Here is a 21,699-nt window from a genome sequence, read left to right as displayed (position 1 = left end):
ATTCCTGCATGGTGAAGGCATTGATGCTTTGGACTGGCCTGCCTATTCTCCAGACTTGAATCCAATCGAGAACATCTGGGACACCATGTCTTGTTCCATCCACCAACGTCACGTTGCATCACAGACTGTCCAGGAGTTGGCGGATGCTTTAGTCCAGGTCTGGGAGGAGATCCCTCAGAAGAACATCCCCCGCCTCATCAGGAGCATGCCCAGGCGTTGTAGGCAGGGCTGTGGAGTCGATAAGCTAAACCTCCGACTCCCTCATACATGGCTCATGTTTAAAGTGATAGATTTACTGTAGCACAGATTCTTCTCAGCTAGAAGTCTAGACCCTTAGATCAGGAATAGGACAGACATTTATAGGACATTTCATAACTTTCCCAAATTCTTTTGAAAAAAATATTCCCCACAAACTGCATTGAACTACTGTACTCAACTTATTATATATTCTAGGACTGGGAGTCGGTCCATTTTATATAGACTCCACCAAAATGGACACCGACTCCGACTCCACAGCCCTGGTTGTAGGGAGGTCATACAGTCACGTGGAGGTCACACACAATACTGAGCATCATTTCTTTGTCTTGAGGCATTTCCACTGAAGTTGAATCAGCCTGTAATTTGATTTACCACTTTGATTTTGAGCATCAGACTTCCATGGGATATTAATTTTGATTTACATTGATCATTTTTATGTTTTATTGTTCTTAACGCATTTCACTATGCAATGAATAAAGATTTGCAACTGGAATATTTCATTCAGTGATATCTAGGATGTGGTATTAATAAGGTGTTCCCTTTATTTTTTTGAGCAGTGTATATTATCCTGCAGCAGCTTACTGATGGTTTCCAAGCAACAAACAGTAATACACTGTATGAAACTAAAGTGGATCTGTCATCAGATTTCACAAGCTTCAAATATAATTAAAATAAGACACTTAGTCCTGATGAGGCTGGTATACACACCTTGCCAATCCATTTCAGAATGGGTCTATAATCTGAATATCAAACTCAAGTGAACTCAAAAAAACTTTCATTTTAAAATGGGGGGAAAGAGGTGGCCATACTGACAAGGATTTTCATGATAAGCCCACCAGCCTCATCAAGCAAAAGATTTATTTACTGATACATGCAGTCTGTATTATGAAAAATGAGCTAAAAAAGTAAAATCTGCAAAAAGTAATGTGTAGACTACAAAAGGGATTGTTTGCAGACTTCTGACTAAGTAAATTAAAGAGGCCACACATACAATAATGAACACTCAAAATAAAAACCTACTTCCTCATTAATTCTCAAAAACAAAAGCGTTGCACAACCGTCCGCTGTGCAGTGAATGCAAACATTGTTCAGATCCTTGTGACGGTTTATTGTTTTCTCACAATACAGTAAATAAGGGGAACAGAGGCGTTACTGATAAATGGACTGTATTTATCCATCCATTACAAGCTGCAATTCCTGTACATAGCAGCACGTCCTCCAGTCATGTACAACATGTAAGAAGACCTTGACTTATTGTTATGGTAACCAGTAACGCTCGGGATGAAAAAGGAACACAATGGCAAAGACGTATTTCTGATAACATATATGCTCCGAGAACAAGCTCTGCGGTTTATAATTACTCACTTGTTCCAGGGTAGATTTACGAATTACAGGAATTGTGTGACCAAAGCGGACATGGCACGTCAGCATTTTCACAGTGCCTCTCCGGACATAGTGGAGCTGATTTGTAAAACCGGTTTCGGGTCACCACGTGAAAAAGAAGGAAAATAGTTCCTGACTAAATATCGCAAAAATGCCAGAACTGACGTCCCATCCAAGTGTGGTCTGACTGTTGACAAAAGCAAAATGTTCTGGTCATAAGCATCTATTCCTCTTCTGATGCATTAGTAGATTTCATTGGCTTTGGCTGCAGCTGCCTGGCACTGGTTGCTAAAGATGACTTCTGTCCAGTAGAGATGAGCGAATCGATTCGCAGGACCCTGGTCAGTAGTTCGTGGTTGCTGGATCGGAGCCTTTGGAACCGATTCCTACCTGTCTCTTCTAATTTGCAGGTCAGATGCGACATTATTTTGTAGCATGACGGATACATGACCTCATATACATCAGAATAGGCGGCAGGGATTGTAGCAGGCAGTTCTGAAGGTTTCCCGTCTGGCATTCACGGACTACTGCAGGGTCCTGCAAATCTCTACTGCTCACCAATATCACTACATCTTTTTCAGTTATAGTTTTACCCAGTGTTTTATTATTTTATACATAAAAAGCACGATCTTAAATTTATCCACATTAGTCTTCATTTACCAGTTCCCCATCATTTTCCCAAATGTGCAGAGCCATGTCCCTCCTTCTCACCGTCTTGTTTCTGGATGTAAGACAACTGGCTGCCGCAGGAGCCTCCCCTCTCCATGCCCCGGCTGCCGCAGGAGCCTCCCCTCTCCATGCCCCGGCTGCCGCAGGAGCCTCCCCTCTCCATGCCCCGGCTGCCGCAGGAGCCTCCCCTCTCCATGCCCCGGCTGCCGCAGGAGCCTCCCCTCTCCATGCCCCGGCTGCCGCAGGAGCCTCCCCTCTCCATGCCCCGGCTGCAAGTGGGTATAATGATTAAGCCCCTCCTTATATGACTAAGCTACACCTCAAGTATTTCCCCCAGATATAAATGAAACAGATTAATAGAAATTAATCCTGAATTATACTACAAGACTGCTTAGGAACATGAACAGAAAATACTGCAAACTGCTGTTTATTTGCATAATTCATTTCTAACTTCAGTGTTTTGTTTTTTTTATAACACGAATACAAAATAGCTAATCTTAGAATACCGATCATTGCTTTGGCTCAATAATCACCGTCGTTTCAACAAACTTTGCATAAGCAAGTTGGTAATAGAGCTGATCAGAGAAGTATGCCTCTTTCTCCACTTATGAGTCCCTTCTTCCCCTCCCTCCGCCTCTTGAACTCATCATTTGCTGCTTGGTCAAAACTTCTTGGTCACAATAACATGAACTCATGCTCACTGAGGGATCAGATTACAGCTGCCTAATGAAGTCTATGGATACAGTATGGCGGAGCAGGAACAGAGTAAGGCTAAGTTCACATGGGTATTAAAAATCCAGAAAAAAATAATGGACAATTTTAATAATAATAATCTTTTCATTTATATAGCGCTTTACAATTCAGACATTATCGTCACTGTCCCCAATGGGGCTCACAATCTACATTCCCTATCAGTATGTCTTAGGAGTGTGGGAGGAAACCCACGCAAACACGGGGAGAACATACAAACTCCTTGCAGATGTTGTCCTTGGTGGGATTTGAACCCAGGACCCCAGCGCTGCAAGGCTGCAGTGCTATGCTAATCGATTTTTTTCATCTGTATTGTCATTCATATGCAATCCATATCATCCATATAGCATTCATTTTTATACATTAACAGTGAATATAATTTACAAGACCAGTTTCCTACATTAATAATGGCAATGTATCCATAAAAATCAGATGCTATACGGTTGATACGAATAGGATCCAATTTTTATTTTTTGCACACCCGTACAGATGAATAGGTAAGAGACACACAGGCCTGTGCTTCTGATTTTTAGTGTCTCTCTCATTCCACTGTTGTATTCACAGCTACAATGCTCAGTAGTGCAGTACAAACTGCTGCTGCTGCTTCTGAACATTTTATACAAAGACAGGAAAGAATTAATCTCTCATGTCTGGGTGTGTTGTGTATGGGAGACATCAAAGCCAGTCTCCATCCACTAGCTCAGAAGCAACTGAAAATTAGTGATAGAGCCTGCAGATGAATAAACTGGTGAGAAATAACTTATTCTAAATAACAAGCAGGCTTTAAAGGAAAAGAACTAAAAATCATCCAAAGAATGAAAAAAAAAAAAAAAAAAAAAAAAAAAAAGGAATGAATAACATGTGTATCGCCCAAAGGTAATATATTCTGCGAACAGCTTCAATAATAGAGCTTCACTGATGGAAATTGTAGCACTGCTAATTAGAGCTGCAGTAGCTGATTAAGAAAGTGAATTTAATTTCACACTGAATAAGGAATGTTTTCCTGTTTCGTTGGCAGGTAGCCAGTGGTGATGTGGTTGCCTCTAATGCTCGGTAAACACATTTTACATATTAAGTCGCATAACTTGGTAAAATTACCCCTTAAATACAAATTATATTATATATATTATATGAATGTTCAGTACAATGAGGGTCCTGCTCTGATGACCACACATCATTTTACATCTTGAGTATATCATTGGCTGCACAATTGGTTATCGCTCTGGGATTTTAATGCAAAGAATGCTGAATGAGTAATATCGCTGAGTAATGAGATCTGTCTAGAGCTCAGCCATTAGTCACAAATGGACAAGCTGCAAGGAAAAAGCCCGCCATATGCTTCGCATGTGCACCAATCGACTACTGCATAACCACTTCTTAATCGCTCTAGTGCCCAAACTAAAGATGCTTGATACTTACCAGCGATGGTTTCCTGAGATTCCTTGTAGTCCCGTGACAGTACCATGTCACATGACTGCTGCAGCCAATCCGAGGCCATAGATCGGCTGCAGCCCCTCAGTATTCCGTCAGAGCAGACGCATGCTCTGACGAAACTGTGAAGGCTGCAACTATCACATGAGCGCCAGGAATCGCCTCACCGACATCGCTGGAACGGCCCCTCTCCAGGAGGCATGTATCAAGCATTTTATTTTATGAACAAACAATTAATAGTCAACCCCTTTAATAGTGACTTGAGGGGGAAGTGTGTAATGCATTATTTAATCTGAGGTGGCGCTGTATCACTTGCTGACAGTTACTTCCACATATTAAAGCGGATTGCTAAGGATATCATCAGTGAGATACCCTATGATTAGCTAAAGGAGTCACTCTAAGAAAACGCATTGTCCGAAGAAAACTTTGCATAAATCGATAGTGCTAGCGTATATATAAAACTTTAAAATACATCTTAATCAGAAAATCTACTTATTTCTCCACTTAAAAGACACTTCCCTTTACCCCACTGCGGCATAAACTCATCATTCACTCAAAAAACAGCTAAAATCCACCTTGATCAAGAAAAAACAGGCTGCCAGCTCAAAGATCTAGATTACAGCTGCCTATTGAAGTATATAGAGAGAGAAGTCTGATGAGAAGTTAGGAGCCAACAGAAAGGCACCGACATAGACTTGTACGGTTGCTTCCTAGGAACCGTTTATGTCACTCCGGTGTCGGTAGTGCTGGGAGAGGGACCGCAAGTATGTGATTTGCAGAATTCCGGTCACATTCCGACTGTGTCCGGCCTCGCTCAATACACTTGCATTGAGCGAGGCCATGCCCATCTAGTCGTCACATGACTGCATATACGCAAATCACATACTGGCGGTCACGCGTCCGCGGCCGGCACCAGAGAATCCTCACAGCACACAGTAAACATGATGTAAGGAGTCACAAGTCTGCAATCACATAGTATAACCTAAGGACAGACAAAACTTTTAAATTATTTTGCAGAAATCCAACCAAAACAGGCAAGTATACTTTACTTAAATTTATATGGCTTTCCTCCTACAATTCTAAATTTCTTCTTAAAGTGAATCTGTCAGCAGGATTGCACCCTCACTCCGAAAAAAAAAACTACTTATATGCAAATGTAGCTCTTACAAAGATACATCCAGGCATTCCTTTTTATAGCCAATACCTTTATTACCAAGAAATCTTCATTTGAATCGATATGCAAATGAAGTTGAAGTGCTTTGAGTGCATGAAAGCACTTCCCAAGCCTCTTTCTATTCCCTAAGTAGCACAGCCTTCTCTGGCTTGATAGCACCTGTGCTGTAACTTTTAGCAGCAGATCTACAGATATATGTTGGGGATTTGTGGAAATAGGTACAGTACAGACCAAAAGTTTGGACACACCTTCTCATTTAAAGATTTTTCTGTATTTTCATGACTATGAAAATTGTACATTCACGCTGAAGGCATCAAAACTATGAATTAACACATGTGGAATTATATACTTAACAAAAAAGTGTGAAACAACTGAAAATATGTCTTATATTCTAGGTTCTTCAAAGTAGCCACCTTTTGCTTTGATGACTGCTTTGCACACTCTTGGCATTTTCTTGATGAGCTTCAAGAGGTAGTCACCGGAAATGGTCTTCCAACAATCTTGAAGGAGTTCCCAGAGATGCTTAGCACTTGTTGGCCCTTTTGCCTTCACTCTGCGGTCCAGCTCACCCCAAACCATCTCGATTGGGTTCAGGTCTGGTGACTGTGGAGGCCAGGTCATCTGGCGTAGCACCCCATCACTCTCCTTCTTGGTCACATAGCCCTTACACAGCCTGGAGGTGTGTTTGGGGTCATTGTCCTGTTGAAAAATAAATGATGGTCCAACTAAACGCAAACCGGATGGAATAGCATGCCGCTGCAAGATGCTGTGGTAGCCATCCTGGTTCAGTATGCCTTCAATTTTGAATAAATCCCCAACAGTGTCACCAGCAAAGCACCCCCACGCCATCACACCTCCTCCTCCATGCTTCACGGTGGGAACCAGGCATGTAGAGTCCATCCGTTCACCTTTTCTGCATCGCACAAAGACACGGTGGTTGGAACCAAAGATCTCAAATTTGGACTCATCAGACCAAAGCACAGATTTCCACTAATCTAATGTCCATTCCTTGTGTTCTTTAGCCCATACAAGTCTCTTCTGCTTGTTGCCTGTCCTTAGCAGTGGTTTCCTAGCAGCCATTTTACCATGAAGGCCTGCTGCACAAAGTCTCCTCTTAAAGTTGTTGTAGAGATGTGTCTGCTGCTAGAACTCTGTGTGGCATTGACCTGGTCTCTAATCTGAGCTGCTGTTAACCTGCGATTTCTGAGGCTGGTGACTCGGATAAACTTATCCTCAGAAGCAGAGGTGACTCTTAGTCTTCCTTTCCTGGGGCGGTCCTCATGTGAGCCAGTTTCTTTGTAGCGCTTGATGGTTTTTGCAACTGCACTTGGGGACACATTCAAAGTTTGCCCAATTTTTTGCACTGACTGACTTTAATTTTTTAAGTAATGATGGCCACTCGTTTTTCTTTACTTAGCTGTTTTTTTCTAACCATAATACAAATTCTAACAGTCTATTCAGTAGGACTATCAGCTGTGTATCCACCAGCCTTCTGCACAACACAACTGATGGTCCCAACCCCATTTATAAAGGCAAGAAATCCCACTTATTAAACCTGACAGGGCACACCTGTGAAGTGACAACCATTTCCGGTGACTACCTCTTGAAGCTCATCCAGAGAATGCCAAGAGTGTGCAAAGCAGTCATCAAAGCAAAAGGTGGCTACTTTGAAGAACCTAGAATATAAGACATAATTTCAGTTGTTTCACACTTTTTTGTTAAGTATATAATTCCACATGTGTTAATTCATAGTTTTGATGCCTTCAGTGTGAATGTACAATTTTCATAGTCATGAAAATACAGAAAAATCTTTAAATGAGAAGGTGTGTCCAAACTTTTGGTCTGTACTGTATATCATTTAGAAATGCCACAAACTCCAACACTGATCAGCCTACTGATGACTGCCAGCGAATGTATGAGGAAGACACTTGAGTGCTCAGACGCTGGCCATGGTGCTGATCTTCACCAGGAAAGCTACAGTAATTGTAGGTACTGGACCTATTTTGCTGCTTACCAATAGACCAACGCAACAGGTGATGTGTGTTTTGCTTTATAATTTCTGGTATTACAGTCATCCTCTATTCTGATCCAGGTAAAGACACCAGGATATGATAGATAATTTTCCCTTTTCATATGTGCCCATCTCGCATGACTGCATGCTACTGTGTAACCTAAATCCAACAATTCCCCAAATGGTTAGCAGGGATCAAACGCCTCTCTTGAAAACTAGCAGCATCAATAATGGCTTACAGTCCAGCTCTACTAATCTTTGCCTTGATGTAGAGATTGTGAGTTCCTCGTAAACCCCGAGTTTTCATGCTTTCCCTCTGTTCTGTGTCTCTCCGGCTCTCACAGCGATACCCTCTGGCTTTCTGTCATCACAGAGCAAAAAGCAAATTCCAACTTACAGCAACGACAAGTGGAAAAAAAAAAAAAAAAAAGAGGCCAGGAACGGCGGGATCTCTCTGGCGTTTATTTTTTGCCTCTGATCCTTGTAATAGATTACTTAGTGCCAGTACGATGCACGTGAATATTACAAATTACATAATGAAAGATTGAAAATGCACCAGAGAAAATTATGCATTTGAGCCGAGCGACTATAATAGTTAATGAATGATTAATTGCCCCCTCCAAGATTAGTGTAATTGACACTTTTAGTTTGCAGTTCAGCATTTTGCAAACAAAAATAAATAAATTTTGGAGTGTGAAAACACGTACTGCCCATGAAAGATTACTGTGACAGCTTTTCTTAGAACTCTAAGTTGTATCATTCCTTGGTTATTCCACCTGGAAATGCAAAACGAATGAGAGTTACCACGACCCTGTCAATAACCTGTGTCTGTACATAGTCCAATACGGTCAGTAGTGATTTTCCAGTGTAGAAGGTTCAACTCTTTGACAATTGGAAAGGTGACATCCAGTTGTCAATTTATGCACATAGAGTACATCATTAGGAATGCAATTATTTGATATGGCAAGCATATCAGGAGGGTGGATGGGCCCTCTAAGGGTGTTAGTCAGACAGCCATATAAACCGGACCGCAATGCTCGGACTGTCTGCAGCTCTCCAGACCAGCACATGGCAGCTACATAGAAATTTATGAAGCTTGGGTTGGGAGCGCCACTCGCCAGTCAGTGAATTGCAGTTCGATCTCGGTCCAAATTATACAGTCATCTGACTGCACCCTAAGAGGCTGTAAAAAATTATGCAATACATAGAGTGAATAAATCCAGGACAGTATTCCATGGCCGCTGGATGGGAGCCCTGCTAACTGCATGCTACTTGTTGACATTCCCTAACTCTTCTTATGTTTAGCCGATCAGGCGCGACCTAGTCTGTGCGTCACATTGGAACAATGACGTCGCGATAGGTTGGCCAATCAAAAAATGACCCAAATTGCTGGCAGGTAGGAGAGGTGGTTCACAAGGCTCCCATCCAGTGGCCATGGAGTAGTCACCTAGCTGCTGGACCAGAGTCCTGAGAATTGATTTGCTCATCTCTAAATGCATATAAAACCCCACCTGTCACATAATGATAAATTGTGCCATGATACCTAATAGTATGTACGAACAGGTGAAAGAGGAGAGTATTGTTATTAGGCCTCACTAACATGAAGGAGTAAACAGTCATAATGTTTAGGTTAGTCAGTGTTAAGTGCACTGACTATAAATGCAGACTGAGCCACCCGACCACCAGTTTTATCACAGGTATACAATTTATGCTTCAAATTAAAAATCAGATAGCTCCATTTCCATGCACCCGTTATAAAGTTTTTCATGCACAGCAACACCCCCCCCCCCCCGAAACCTGACTGTGCAGCTAACTGCAGTCAACCATGTCCACTTGCATGGGGCTGACAGCAGCTCCCTGCACAGTCATAACTGGGGTAAAAAAAAAACAGTAAAGGGGAGGGATACAACGCTAAATCAATACTGTGTCCCCTTCATTCTTAGGGTCAGAGGGGATTTCAGTGGCTCGACCCACAGCAATGAAAGTGATGGTATATAGATCAATATAACAACTTTTATTAGTTGACAAGTCACTGTGTCACACAAGATCAGACCACTCCTCTCCTGCTGCTAGCTGGCACTGAATGAGTTATTCCCAAGACAGAGGATATCTTAATATCCATAGGATAGGGGATAAATTACTGATAACTGGGGTCCGATTGCTGGGACACTCACAGATTCTCAGAATGGGGCTCTGCAAAACCCCGTCTTGAATGAAATGCAGGCAATTATGCGCAAATTCTGCCGCATTCATGGTCTATAGGACTGTTGGAGAAAGTCGACAAGCAAAATGCTTATCTTATGGATAGAGGATAACTTAATATATTAAGAAGAAGAATTTAAAAAGAGCCACAATTACAACAGATTAATTTTCAAATGGATCTCAACAACTTATAATGGGGTTCATCAGGTTTCTGCCATTTTTAGTGGGAAAACTACCGGTAGCTGTACAGACTATACATCAGAACCTTAAAAGAACAAACCCAACTAAATTGTAGAATAAGTTTATATGTGAATCACAATCCACAATCAGCGATACATAATAACCTTTTCTGTCATATCTTTCCCAGTCACACGACCGAATAGCAGCCATCTTTTTCTGGTCCGATTTAAGGGGTTAGGGTCAAAAGACGGAAACTGCGGAGTTGAGATATGGGGAGTTGTTTGAACAAGTTGGTGATCAGCGATTTCTTTTTTTCTCAGTCCAATTAAATAGTATAGTAGCCATTATAATGCATAAAATAGAAAAACACTTGTGACTATTAGTGTTGAGCGAGTATGTTCTGTTCCGAGTATGCTCGGGCCGAGCTCCGAGTATTTACAGCTGCTCGGTGATATGTTTTAATCGCTACCTTGTGCAAGATTTGCAACTGTTTGACAGCTTTATTACATGTGAGGAATGTGTAAGAAATAGACATTCCTCCCATGTATTAAAACTGTCAAACAGTCGCAAATCATGCACACGGGAGCGATTAAAACATATCACCGAGCAGCTGTAAATACTCGGAGCTCGGCCCGAGCATACTCGGCGAAAGGGTTAATAGAACATACTCGCTCAACACTAGTGACTATCAATTCTTCAATGTAAGGACCATGACAGAACCCTTTATATCTCAGCTTCCTCTGCAACTGCGAACGCGTCTTGGGAAGAGTGTTTTCACTAGGTGTTTAGCAATCATTACACGCCATATAAACTGGTCGACTTCCGCCAACCCATAAATTAAGTCAATGGCAAGATATTTGCGTTATTATTATTATTGTTGTCATCACAAACCAATAGGATATCAATAATAATGAAAAATAGACATTAGACAGATCTCTTTCTTAAGCCACAGCCCCACTATCAGTATTTGGTCAGTATTTTTTCTCAAGAGTGGGAGTGGGAGCAAAAACCAGGAATGGGTGATAAATGCAGAATTGGTGACTTGTTTCTATTATACCTTTTCTCTGATAGTTCCTCACCTGGTTTTGCCTCCCACTCCTGAGAAAAAATACTGACCGAACACTGACCAAATACTGATAGAGGGGCCGTAGCCTTATGATGACCACCTCTGTACAAAAATATTTTTAATGCAATTTTAGGTGGTCTGTAATATTTAATATTCACATGTTTTTAAATCCAGGAGTGATGCGTCTAAATCTGCGCTGCTGATGAAGATCTCAGGACATCAAGAGATTTCTTCAAATGCTTTATTAATACAGGTTTTAAAAGTCAACGCGTTTCAAGGTCACTCAGGACCTCTTCTTCAAGACAAAACCCGGGTTTTGTCCTGAAGAAGAGGTCCCGAGTGACCTCGAAATGCGTTGACTTTTAAACAGGACTGTGGAGTCAGAGTTGTGGAGTCGGTGTCCATTTTGGTGGAATCGGAATAAAATGGACCGACTCCAACTCCTAAAATCTATAATAAATTGGGTACAGTAGTTCAATGCAGTTTGTGGGGAATATTTTTCATAAGAATTTGGCAAAGTTATGAAATGTCCTATAAATGTCTGCCCTATTCCTCATCTAAGGGTCTAGACTTTTAGCTGAGATTAATCTGTGCTACAGTAAATTTATCACTTAAACATGAGCCATGTATGATGGAGTCGGAGCCATGGAAATTGAGGAGTCGGAGGTTTGGCTTACTGACTCTACAGCCCTGCTTTTAAAACCTGTATTAGGCTATGTGCCCACGATGCAGAAATGTTAAGGACTTTTTCCTGAGCGCTTCTGCATCTCCTTGGCAGAAAAAAATGCATGCGGATTGTACATGCGTTTTCCTGCCAGGGACATGAGGAAGTGAAGCGTTCTTCACATGCATTTCTGCATGCGGGATGAAAAGCGATTTCCAAGCGATTTTAGCATCACTTGGAAAGTGCTTGTCAACTTGGTCACACTATATAAATCCATGCAACCGGCATGGATTTATATAGTGTGACCGAAAGAATATATACTTACCCTCTGATGGCCCCCGGTGTCTTGCTTCCCTCCGTTCTCCCTTGCCGGCAGCGGTACACTGAAGGACCTGCCGACGTCAGCGTCGCGTGACCCATCACATGACTATGACGTCAGCGCAGGTCCTTCAGTCCATAGCGAACTGCTGGCATGCAAGGAGGAGCGCACCGCAGGCCGACAGAAGGCAAGTATATATTTATTTTTTATTTTATTCTTTTTTTTTTTTACAGGTTCTATGGTACCCAGGTCCGGAGGAGAGTCTCCTGTCCTCCACACCCGGGTACCATCTGCACATTAGAATGCATGGAATGCGCATCTACATATACAGTGATGCGTAATCCATGCGTTCTAATGCAAGTCAATGGCAGCGAAAACGCAGCACTTCCGCAAAATAATTGGTAGTGCTGCGTTTTTTTCCGCAATGAAAATCTGCAGCGGAAATTTCCGCAGCATGTGCACAGCACATGAGGATTATCATTGGGGAACATGGCAGGCCTTCTACCAAGCGTTTTTTAAGCGTTTCTGCAGCGTTTTTGCCACTGCGGAAACGCTTAAAAAACGCATCGTGGGCACACAGCCTTAGGCTATGTGCCCACGATGCAGAAATGCTCTGGATTTTTTCCTGAGCGTTTCTGCATTTCCCTGGCAGAAAAAACGCATGCGGATTGTACATGCGTTTTTCCTGCCAGGGACAAGCGGATGTGAAGCGTTCTTCACATGCACTTCCGCATGCGGGTTGACAAGCACTTTCCAAGCGATTTTAGCATCACTTGGAAAGTGCTTGACAACTTGGTCACACTATATAAATCCATGCAACCGGCATGGATTTATATACTGTGACCGAAAGAATGGTAAAAAGTAAAAAAATATATACTTACCTTCTGATGACCCCTGGAGTCTTTATTCGATCCGTCCTGGCTTGTCGGCAGCTCGCGGTACACTGAAGGACCCGAGTCCTTGAGTCCACCGTGATCTGACGGCAAGCCAAGACAAGCGCACCGCGGGCCATCAGAAGGTAAGTATAATATTTATTTTTTATTTTATTGTTTTTTTTTGTTTTTTTTTACAGGTTCTATGGTACCGGGGTCCGGAGGAGAGTCTCCTCCAGACCCGGGTACCATCCGCACATTGAAACGCATGGAATGTGCAAGTACAGATTCAGTGATGCGGATTCCATGCGTTCCAATGCAAGTCAATGGCGGCGAAAACGCAGCGCTTCCGCAAAATAATTGCTAGTGCTGCGTTTTTTCCCCGCAATGATAATCAGCAGCGGAAATTTCCGCGGCATGTGCACAGCACTTGCGGATTATCATTGGGGAACATCGCAGGCCTTCTACCAAGCGTTTTTTAAGCGTTTCTGCAGCGTTTTTGCCACTGCGGAAACGCTTAAAAAACGCATCGTGGGCACACAGCCTTAGGCTATGTGCCCACGATGCAGAAATGCTCTGGATTTTTTCCTGAGCGTTTCTGCATCTCCCTGGCAGAAAAAACGCATGCGGATTGTACATGCGTTTTTCCTGCCAGGGACAAGCGGATGTGAAGCGTTCTTCACATGCACTTCCGCATGCGGGTTGACAAGCACTTTCCAAGCGATTTTAGCATCACTTGGAAAGTGCTTGACAACTTGGTCACACTATATAAATCCATGCAACCGGCATGGATTTATATACTGTGACCGAAAGAATGGTAAAAAGTAAAAAAATATATACTTACCTTCTGATGACCCCTGGAGTCTTTATTCGATCCGTCCTGGCTTGTCGGCAGCTCGCGGTACACTGAAGGACCCGAGTCCTTGAGTCCACCGTGATCTGACGGCAAGCCAAGACAAGCGCACCGCGGGCCATCAGAAGGTAAGTATAATATTTATTTTATTTTTTATTTTTTTTACAGGTTCTATGGTACCCGGGTCCGGAGGAGAGTCTCCTCCAGACCCGGGTACCATCCGCACATTGAAACGCATGGAATGTGCAAGTACAGATTCAGTGATGCGGATTCCATGCGTTCCAATGCAAGTCAATGGCGGCGAAAACGCAGCGCTTCCGCAAAATAATTGCTAGTGCTGCGTTTTTTCCCCGCAATGATAATCAGCAGCGGAAATTTCCGCGGCATGTGCACAGCACTTGCGGATTATCATTGGGGAACATCGCAGGCCTTCTACCAAGCGTTTTTTAAGCGTTTCTGCAGCGTTTTTGCCACTGCGGAAACGCTTAAAAAACGCATCGTGGGCACACAGCCTTAGGCTATGTGCCCACGATGCAGAAATGCTCTGGATTTTTTCCTGAGCGTTTCTGCATCTCCCTGGCAGAAAAAACGCATGCGGATTGTACATGCGTTTTTCCTGCCAGGGACAAGCGGATGTGAAGCGTTCTTCACATGCACTTCCGCATGCGGGTTGACAAGCACTTTCCAAGCGATTTTAGCATCACTTGGAAAGTGCTTGACAACTTGGTCACACTATATAAATCCATGCAACCGGCATGGATTTATATACTGTGACCGAAAGAATGGTAAAAAGTAAAAAAATATATACTTACCTTCTGATGACCCCTGGAGTCTTTATTCGATCCGTCCTGGCTTGTCGGCAGCTCGCGGTACACTGAAGGACCCGAGTCCTTGAGTCCACCGTGATCTGACGGCAAGCCAAGACAAGCGCACCGCGGGCCATCAGAAGGTAAGTATAATATTTATTTTATTTTTTATTTTTTTTACAGGTTCTATGGTACCCGGGTCCGGAGGAGAGTCTCCTCCAGACCCGGGTACCATCCGCACATTGAAACGCATGGAATGTGCAAGTACAGATTCAGTGATGCGGATTCCATGCGTTCCAATGCAAGTCAATGGCGGCGAAAACGCAGCGCTTCCGCAAAATAATTGCCAGTGCTGCGTTTTTTCCCCGCAATGATAATCAGCAGCGGAAATTTCCGCGGCATGTGCACAGCACATGTGGATTATCATTGGGGAACATCGCAGGCCTTCTACCAAGCGTTTTTTAAGCGTTTCTGCAGCGGAATTGCCGCTGCAGAAACGCTTAAAAAACGCATCGTGGGCACACAGCCTTAATAAACCATTTGGAGAAATCTCTTGATGTCCTGCGATCTCCATCAGCAGCGCAGATTTAGACACATCACTCCTGGATTTACAAGCTCTTTGGTCTCTTTGACCTGTGTCCTGCAGCAGCTGTTTCATGAGTTAAAAATGTTGCAAATTAGCAACGCCATCAGGTGAGCGTATTACTCTCCTTCTCTTTTCCAATTTTGTTACCAGTTAAGACCCCATTTTGCTCCCCAGTTTTCTTCTTCTTCCATGTTCATGTTGCGTTTTTTTTGTGCATTTTTTATCGCAAATTTTCAGCTGCGTTTTACAGTACCAGCAAAGTCTATGAGATTTCAGAAGCTTGTTTTTTTTTTGTCCTCAGTATTTTGTCAAATACCTTGGTTTTTGCAAAATGCAGCAGGTCACTTCTTTCAGAGTTTTTTCACCCATTGAAAGCAATGGGTAGTGCAAAAAACACTGCAAAAACCCAGGTGTTATGTTTGGTTTCGCTTTTGGTGCCAATACCTGAGGAAGTGGAATCAGGTTATTTTTTTTTATGCTCTAAACTTTATCGGCATGCACAAGAAATAAATGTACACTGACAAAAAAGCAGTAAAAACTCAGGAAAACCTGCTTTTTTGAAGCAGCTTCTTTACTGCCAATAGAGCAGGTTTTGCCTGTAGAAAAAAAACGCATCAAAAACGCAACGTGTGAACATAGCAATACAGTACAAAATTTCAGCAAATTTCATCTACAAAAAAATTGACCTGCAGGGCAGATTATTACATTTGCACCATGTGAATTTTTTTTTTTTTTTTTGTATGGATTCAATACAGATTTGTCTTTTTTTTCAACGGAAATCCAAATCCATGCACATTTTGCTGCAGGAAAAAATAAATAAAAAAAAAATGCAAAGTGTGAAGTTGAAGAAAAGAAAATATCTAACCAAGTGGTTAAATACTGTCCATATTCAGACAAGCAAGATCGGAAGAGGAGGAAGTTGTATGGATGTGCCAATAATGTGCAATGATCATGACACTTCTGCTTTGATCAGGATGGATCCATCGTTCATTGTGCAGAAGACACATTTGCACACACACTGATAGAAAGCATAGGGTCCTCCCGCTGACATCATGTGTGATTCATTCACTGCCAGCCTGGCTAATAAAGGCCGCTGTTTAATCCCGGTATAAAACATACCCAACGTGAATTAAGCTCCCGCTGACATGCAGGGCGAGATAGACGCCAAAGGCTGGGAATTCATTCAGTGCTATAGGAACAGACTGGCAGCACCAATGTCAATGAAGCTACAGCGGATGCAGGACCCCCCCCAACCCCTGCTACGTGGATATCAAGAAAATCACAATTACCATATACATCACAAGCACAGATAAAAAGCAAAAATCTAAAATCTGCTTCTCATTGCGGGCAGAGTCTTCCACATGACACTGAAATGTGCTCATGATGGGTTAATAAATAAAGCATCTACCCACATCCTAAGGGCAGACTTGTAAGCGATCTCGGGAGAAATAATCCTTTTGGAATCAATGCTAAGATTTTAGCCTGGAACAGACCTCAAGGGGAGGTTATTCATTACCCGAGCCGATACCCAGCCCTTTTAACCCTCGATGGCAGCCATGGAATGAAAAAAAAATAAATAAGGAAAAAGAAGTAGTGAGGTTTTGCAAATAGGAAACATTAAGGTGCCTCTAATGCAAAGGAAAAAGATTGCATAAAAGTGCACGCCCCGGATTAGGCTTATACCTTGGCCTTAAAGGGCTCATTTTACGTTAGCACTTGATTTAGATTCACCATATTTATTTTCCAAATATATAGATGAAAAGATTTCTGCAAAATCGATCTACGGATAGCAAAACTGACAGAGGTGCCCATTATAATGCCGCCAATCGTAAATTCTCTAAATGCAACAACAGTGACAAGAACTGACAAGCAAGAAAAACCGCATACAGATCCAATCACATGAATGATTTGCAGTGACAGATGCACAAATTAACTAATAATTGGTCAAATAGGATGGATTATCACTTGATACACGACCGGACTTGCAAACAATCCTAGGGTATACTCACATTTAATGCAAAAAGGGGAAGAAAAAAAAAATAACGGCGCCATCTGAATATACACTTTGAGAACATATAGTCCTTGGACCTCAGAAGGAGGTATATACACCAGGCCTCTTTATCCCCTTCTGCACATTGGATAACAGGTTGATTAGACATATGTGCTGCAGATGATTGCCAAAAAAAGTGGACTAGAACAATTGCAAACGTATGTGCACCCTGCCTGGGGGGGGGGTTGTGGAATTTTGCACTTGCACATACAAGGCCTAGATATACAAGGACTTTACCAAGACTGATGTCACATTTCCAATACTTTGATTTCTTAGCAGAGATTTTGCAAAAATGCAATAAAACCTGCATGGTGCATGCAATGGGGGGTCCTGCATTGGCATCCTACGTACAGGGGGCCCCCAATATCTGCTCATCCAGGACTGACCTGATTAATGCATGAAAAGGGGTGAATTGATGAATGAAGGAGACGGGGGAGGGTGACATGACATTCAGGAGCCCGGGGAGAGCGGGTGTGTGGCACTGAGGAGCAGATACGGGAGAGGAGGGGGTGAGGGGCACTGCATGGTGCAGAGGAGAAGACGAAGACACCTACCTTCCATCATGGTGGCACAATATCATTCCTTAATCTCCCAGGAGGCTGAAGAGGGGCAGTGTGTAGCTGTGAGGAGTCAGGGACCCGGTGTACTGAGGGCCCCGGGGCTGGTGGAGGTGGTGGCGGCGGCAGCGGAGGCACAGGAGGATGCTGCGAGGAGAGACTGGAGAATCACCCCGCTGCCCGGAGCCGGCCAATCCCCGCCCTCCTCCTGCATCACGTGACGCCATCTCCTCACACAATACACACCGAGCGCGGCCGCTGACGCACTTCCCGCTCACAGTGCCCGGTACCGGCCCCGGTCACCTCAGCGGACACAGGCACCCGCTGCCGCCGAGATAATGCCCTTTCACTCGGAGGGATACGGACTCACTAATCCTAGTTTAACATTTTAATCAATTTTGCACAACAGTGCAGTATAATCCGATGTGAGGTGATATTATCCGATATATGAAGTAATATCATTCTGTCTATGAGGTAATGTCTGATTTGAGGTGATATAATCCCATATGAGAATATATAATCCAATATATGAAGTAATATAAACTGTTATATGATGTGAAATCCGATATGTGAGGTAATATAATCCCATACATGTGCAAATAATGCAATATATGAGGTAATATAATCCCAACTATTAAACGATATAATCCAGTGTGCGAGGAAATAGCCTATCTATGAGGTACTATAATCTGATATATGAGGTGATATATGAAGTCAAATAATCCCATATATGAGCAAATATCCAATATTTAAGGTAATGTAATCTGATATATGAGGTAATAAAATCTGCTATGTGAGGTGATATCTGTTATATAAAGTAATATAATCCCATTTATAAGGAGATATCGGCTGTATGAGGTAATACATTCTGATATATGACCATTGGATACTGCTATCCAATGCGTTCAAGAAGTGACACACATGTGTTTGAATAAAATATACATTTTATTATTGATTTTATATTAAAACAGAAAGGAACTAAAAAATACACTGGGGCATAATCATTAATGCATTTTTATAATATTAGGCACAATTGGACTATACAAAGGGGGGAGAGGCCGAAGCAGAAAAAATGATGATCTGTAACAACAACATATTAAAATGGTATAAATTTATTAACAATAGGGGTGAAGATACACACATAAGATGCAAAGTATTAGAATGGCGCGCACATTAGATGGAAGAACTCAGGATCAGGTAAAATGTACATATGGCTACAAATACACAGCCGCCTGGACCTGAACTGACTTGAGTAAATAACAATTGTAATATAAAGCATAGTTCATGGAGACCTGATAATATATATAAACCATACTAAATAGCATGAGAACATGTCCCCAATAAAGAGTATACCTGTTCCTGTTATGTGTGCGCCAACCCCGACGCGCGTTTCGGCGATCAGCCTTTGTCAAGGGGTCTAATACTTTGCATCTTATGTGTGTATCTTCACCCCTATTGTTAATAAATTTATACCTTTTTAATATGTTGTTGTTATGGATCATCATTTTTTGTGCTTCGGCCTCTCCCCCCCTTTGTGTAGTGCTACACAATGATCCTTTACTGAATAGTCCTTAGGTAGGCAATTTGTTATAGATATGGAATATAGGGTGTGTACGAAGGCCACTATTACCATATTGCCTAAATCTACCAAGCTCTTTTGTACAATTGGACTATAGTCTAAACAAGAGGTATGGATGTGCTGAAATGGAATTATATGTAGATATAGCCATCCCTCTACATTAGTAAATTACTGCATGAAGGGTAAATATCTTAATTGTGACTACAGAGAGGCTATACTGCAGATAATCACCATTGAGGGGAAAAGTCTCCACATATATCGTTGAAAACAATAATAAAAACATTACTGCCATCAATTCCTGATAAAGACATGAGGTCTATATCCTGTATTAATTTTACTGTCATGGCCAAAAGTTTTGGGAATGACACCAAAATTATATTTTCACATGATCTGCTGGCCTCTGGTTTTTATTAGTGTTTGTCTGATGTTTATATCACATACAGAAATATAATTGCAATCATATTATGAGTACCAATAGGTTATATTGACAGTTAGAATGAGTTAATGCAGCAAGTCAATATTTGCAGTGTTGCCCCTTCTTCTTCAAGACCTCTGTAATTCTCCCTGGCATGCTCTCAATCAACTTTTGGACCAAATCCTGACTGATAGCAGTCCATTCTTGCATAATCAATGCTTGCATTTTGCCAGAATTTGTTGGTTTTTGTTTGTCCACCCGTCTCTTGATGATTGACCACAAGTTCTCAATGGGATTAAGATCTGGGGAGTTTCCAGGCCATGGACCCAAAATCTCTATGTTTTGTTCCATGAGCCATTTAGTTATCACCTTTGCTTTATGGCAAGGTGCTCCATCATGCTGGAAAAGGCATTGTTGGGCGCCAAACTGCTCTTGGACGGTTGGGAGAAGTTGCTCTTGGAGGACATTCTGGTACCATTCTTTATTCATGGCTGTGTTTTTAGACAAGACTGAGTGAGCCGATTCCCTTGGCTGAGAAGCAACCCCACACATGAATGGTTTCAGGATGCTCTACAGTTGGCATGAGACAAGACTGGTGGTAGCGCTCACCTCTTCTTCTCCGAATAAGCTGTTTTCCAGATGTCCCAAACAATCGAAAAGGGGATTCATCAGAGAAAATGACTTTGCCCCAGTCCTCAGCAGTCCACTCCCTGTACCTTTTGCAGAATATCAGTCGGTCCCTGATGTTTTTTTCTGGAGAGAAGTGGATTCTTTGCTGCCCTCCTTGAAACCAGCCCTTGCTCAAAGAGTCTCCGCCTCACAGTGCGTGCAGAAGCACTCACACCGGCCTGCTGCCATTCCTGAGCAAGCTCGGCACTGCTGGTAGTCCGATCCCGCAGCTGAAACAGTTTTAAGATGCGGTCCTGGCGCTTGCTGGTCTTTCTTGGGCGCCCTGGAGCCTTTTTGACAACAATGGAAGCTCTCTCCTTGAAGTTCTTGATGAGGCGATAGATTGTTGACTGAGGTGCAATCTTTGTAGCTGCGATACTCTTCCCTGTTAGGCCATTTTTGTGCAGTGCAATGATGGCTGCACGTATTTCTTTAGAGATAACCATGGTTAACTGAAGAGAAACAAAGATTCCAAGAACCAGCCTCCTTTTAAAGTGTCCAGTGATGTCATTCTTACTTAATCATGACTGATCGCCAGCCCTGTCCTCATCAACACCCACACCTGTGTTAATGGATCAATCACTAAAACGATGTTAGCTGCTCCTTTTAAGGCAGGACTGCAATGATGTTGAAATGTGTTTTGGGGGTTAAAGTTCATTTTCTGGGCAAATATTGACTTTGCAAGTACAGTAATTGCTGTTAATCTGATCACTCATTGACGTTCAGGAGTATATGCAAATTGCCATTACAAAAAATGAAGCAGTAAACTTTGGAAAAATTACTATTTGTCTCATTCTCAATACTTTTGGCCATGACTGTACACCAACTTGCTATACTGTATGTATTTATCAGCCATACCCTCATGCCACATAGGTGAGCAGAATAATAAGCGCAGTTATCTCTTCGCGCTAATAAGAATAAATTGCTTGTATACAAGACCAAAGTCAAAGAGGCTATTTACCTAATATAATTGCTTGATATAGACCTGCTCCTCAGTGCAGCCCCGACGCGCACGTTTCGCCCTGTTTGCTTCTTCCGGGGGCGTGTCTATATTACGGAGGATGGGTGTTTAAATACTCGAATAGTCCAATCAGGTGCCGCTATGGAGGTGACGTCATGAGCTCCGATATTCTCACAACGCATGCGCCTGCTGAACCAGCTCCATCATCACGAGGTCTGCCATCTGCGGTCAGCGCCGAAAGATA

The 21,699-nt window shown here is 42.5% G+C and overlaps 1 protein-coding gene across 12 annotated transcripts in view; it reads right to left on the bottom strand.

The window, feature by feature from the left end:
• SGIP1 (SH3GL interacting endocytic adaptor 1) overlaps window positions 1-18,074 on the bottom strand; it is a 76,764-nt gene extending 58,690 nt beyond the window's left edge. For 10 of the 12 annotated variants that reach the window (XM_073643836.1, XM_073643838.1, XM_073643840.1 and 7 more), the window contains exon 1: window positions 17,829-18,074. In XM_073643836.1, the coding sequence (XP_073499937.1) occupies window positions 17,829-17,838 (10 nt within the window). In that variant the 5' untranslated portion in view covers window positions 17,839-18,074. The remainder of the gene's footprint in view (window positions 1-17,828) is intronic. The other 2 variants (XM_073643845.1, XM_073643848.1) reach the window with 1 other exon arrangement.
• Window positions 18,075-21,699: the final 3,625 nt, after the last annotated feature.

The sequence above is a fragment of the Phyllobates terribilis genome, unplaced genomic scaffold (assembly GCF_046119375.1).
Source record: "Phyllobates terribilis strain yellow unplaced genomic scaffold, ASM4611937v1 Scaffold_8__6_contigs__length_399053987, whole genome shotgun sequence".
NCBI classification, from domain to species: Eukaryota; Metazoa; Chordata; class Amphibia; order Anura; family Dendrobatidae; genus Phyllobates; species Phyllobates terribilis.
The sequence above is the reverse complement of the archived record's forward strand: the minus strand, read 5'-3'. Positions and strand labels throughout refer to the sequence as shown.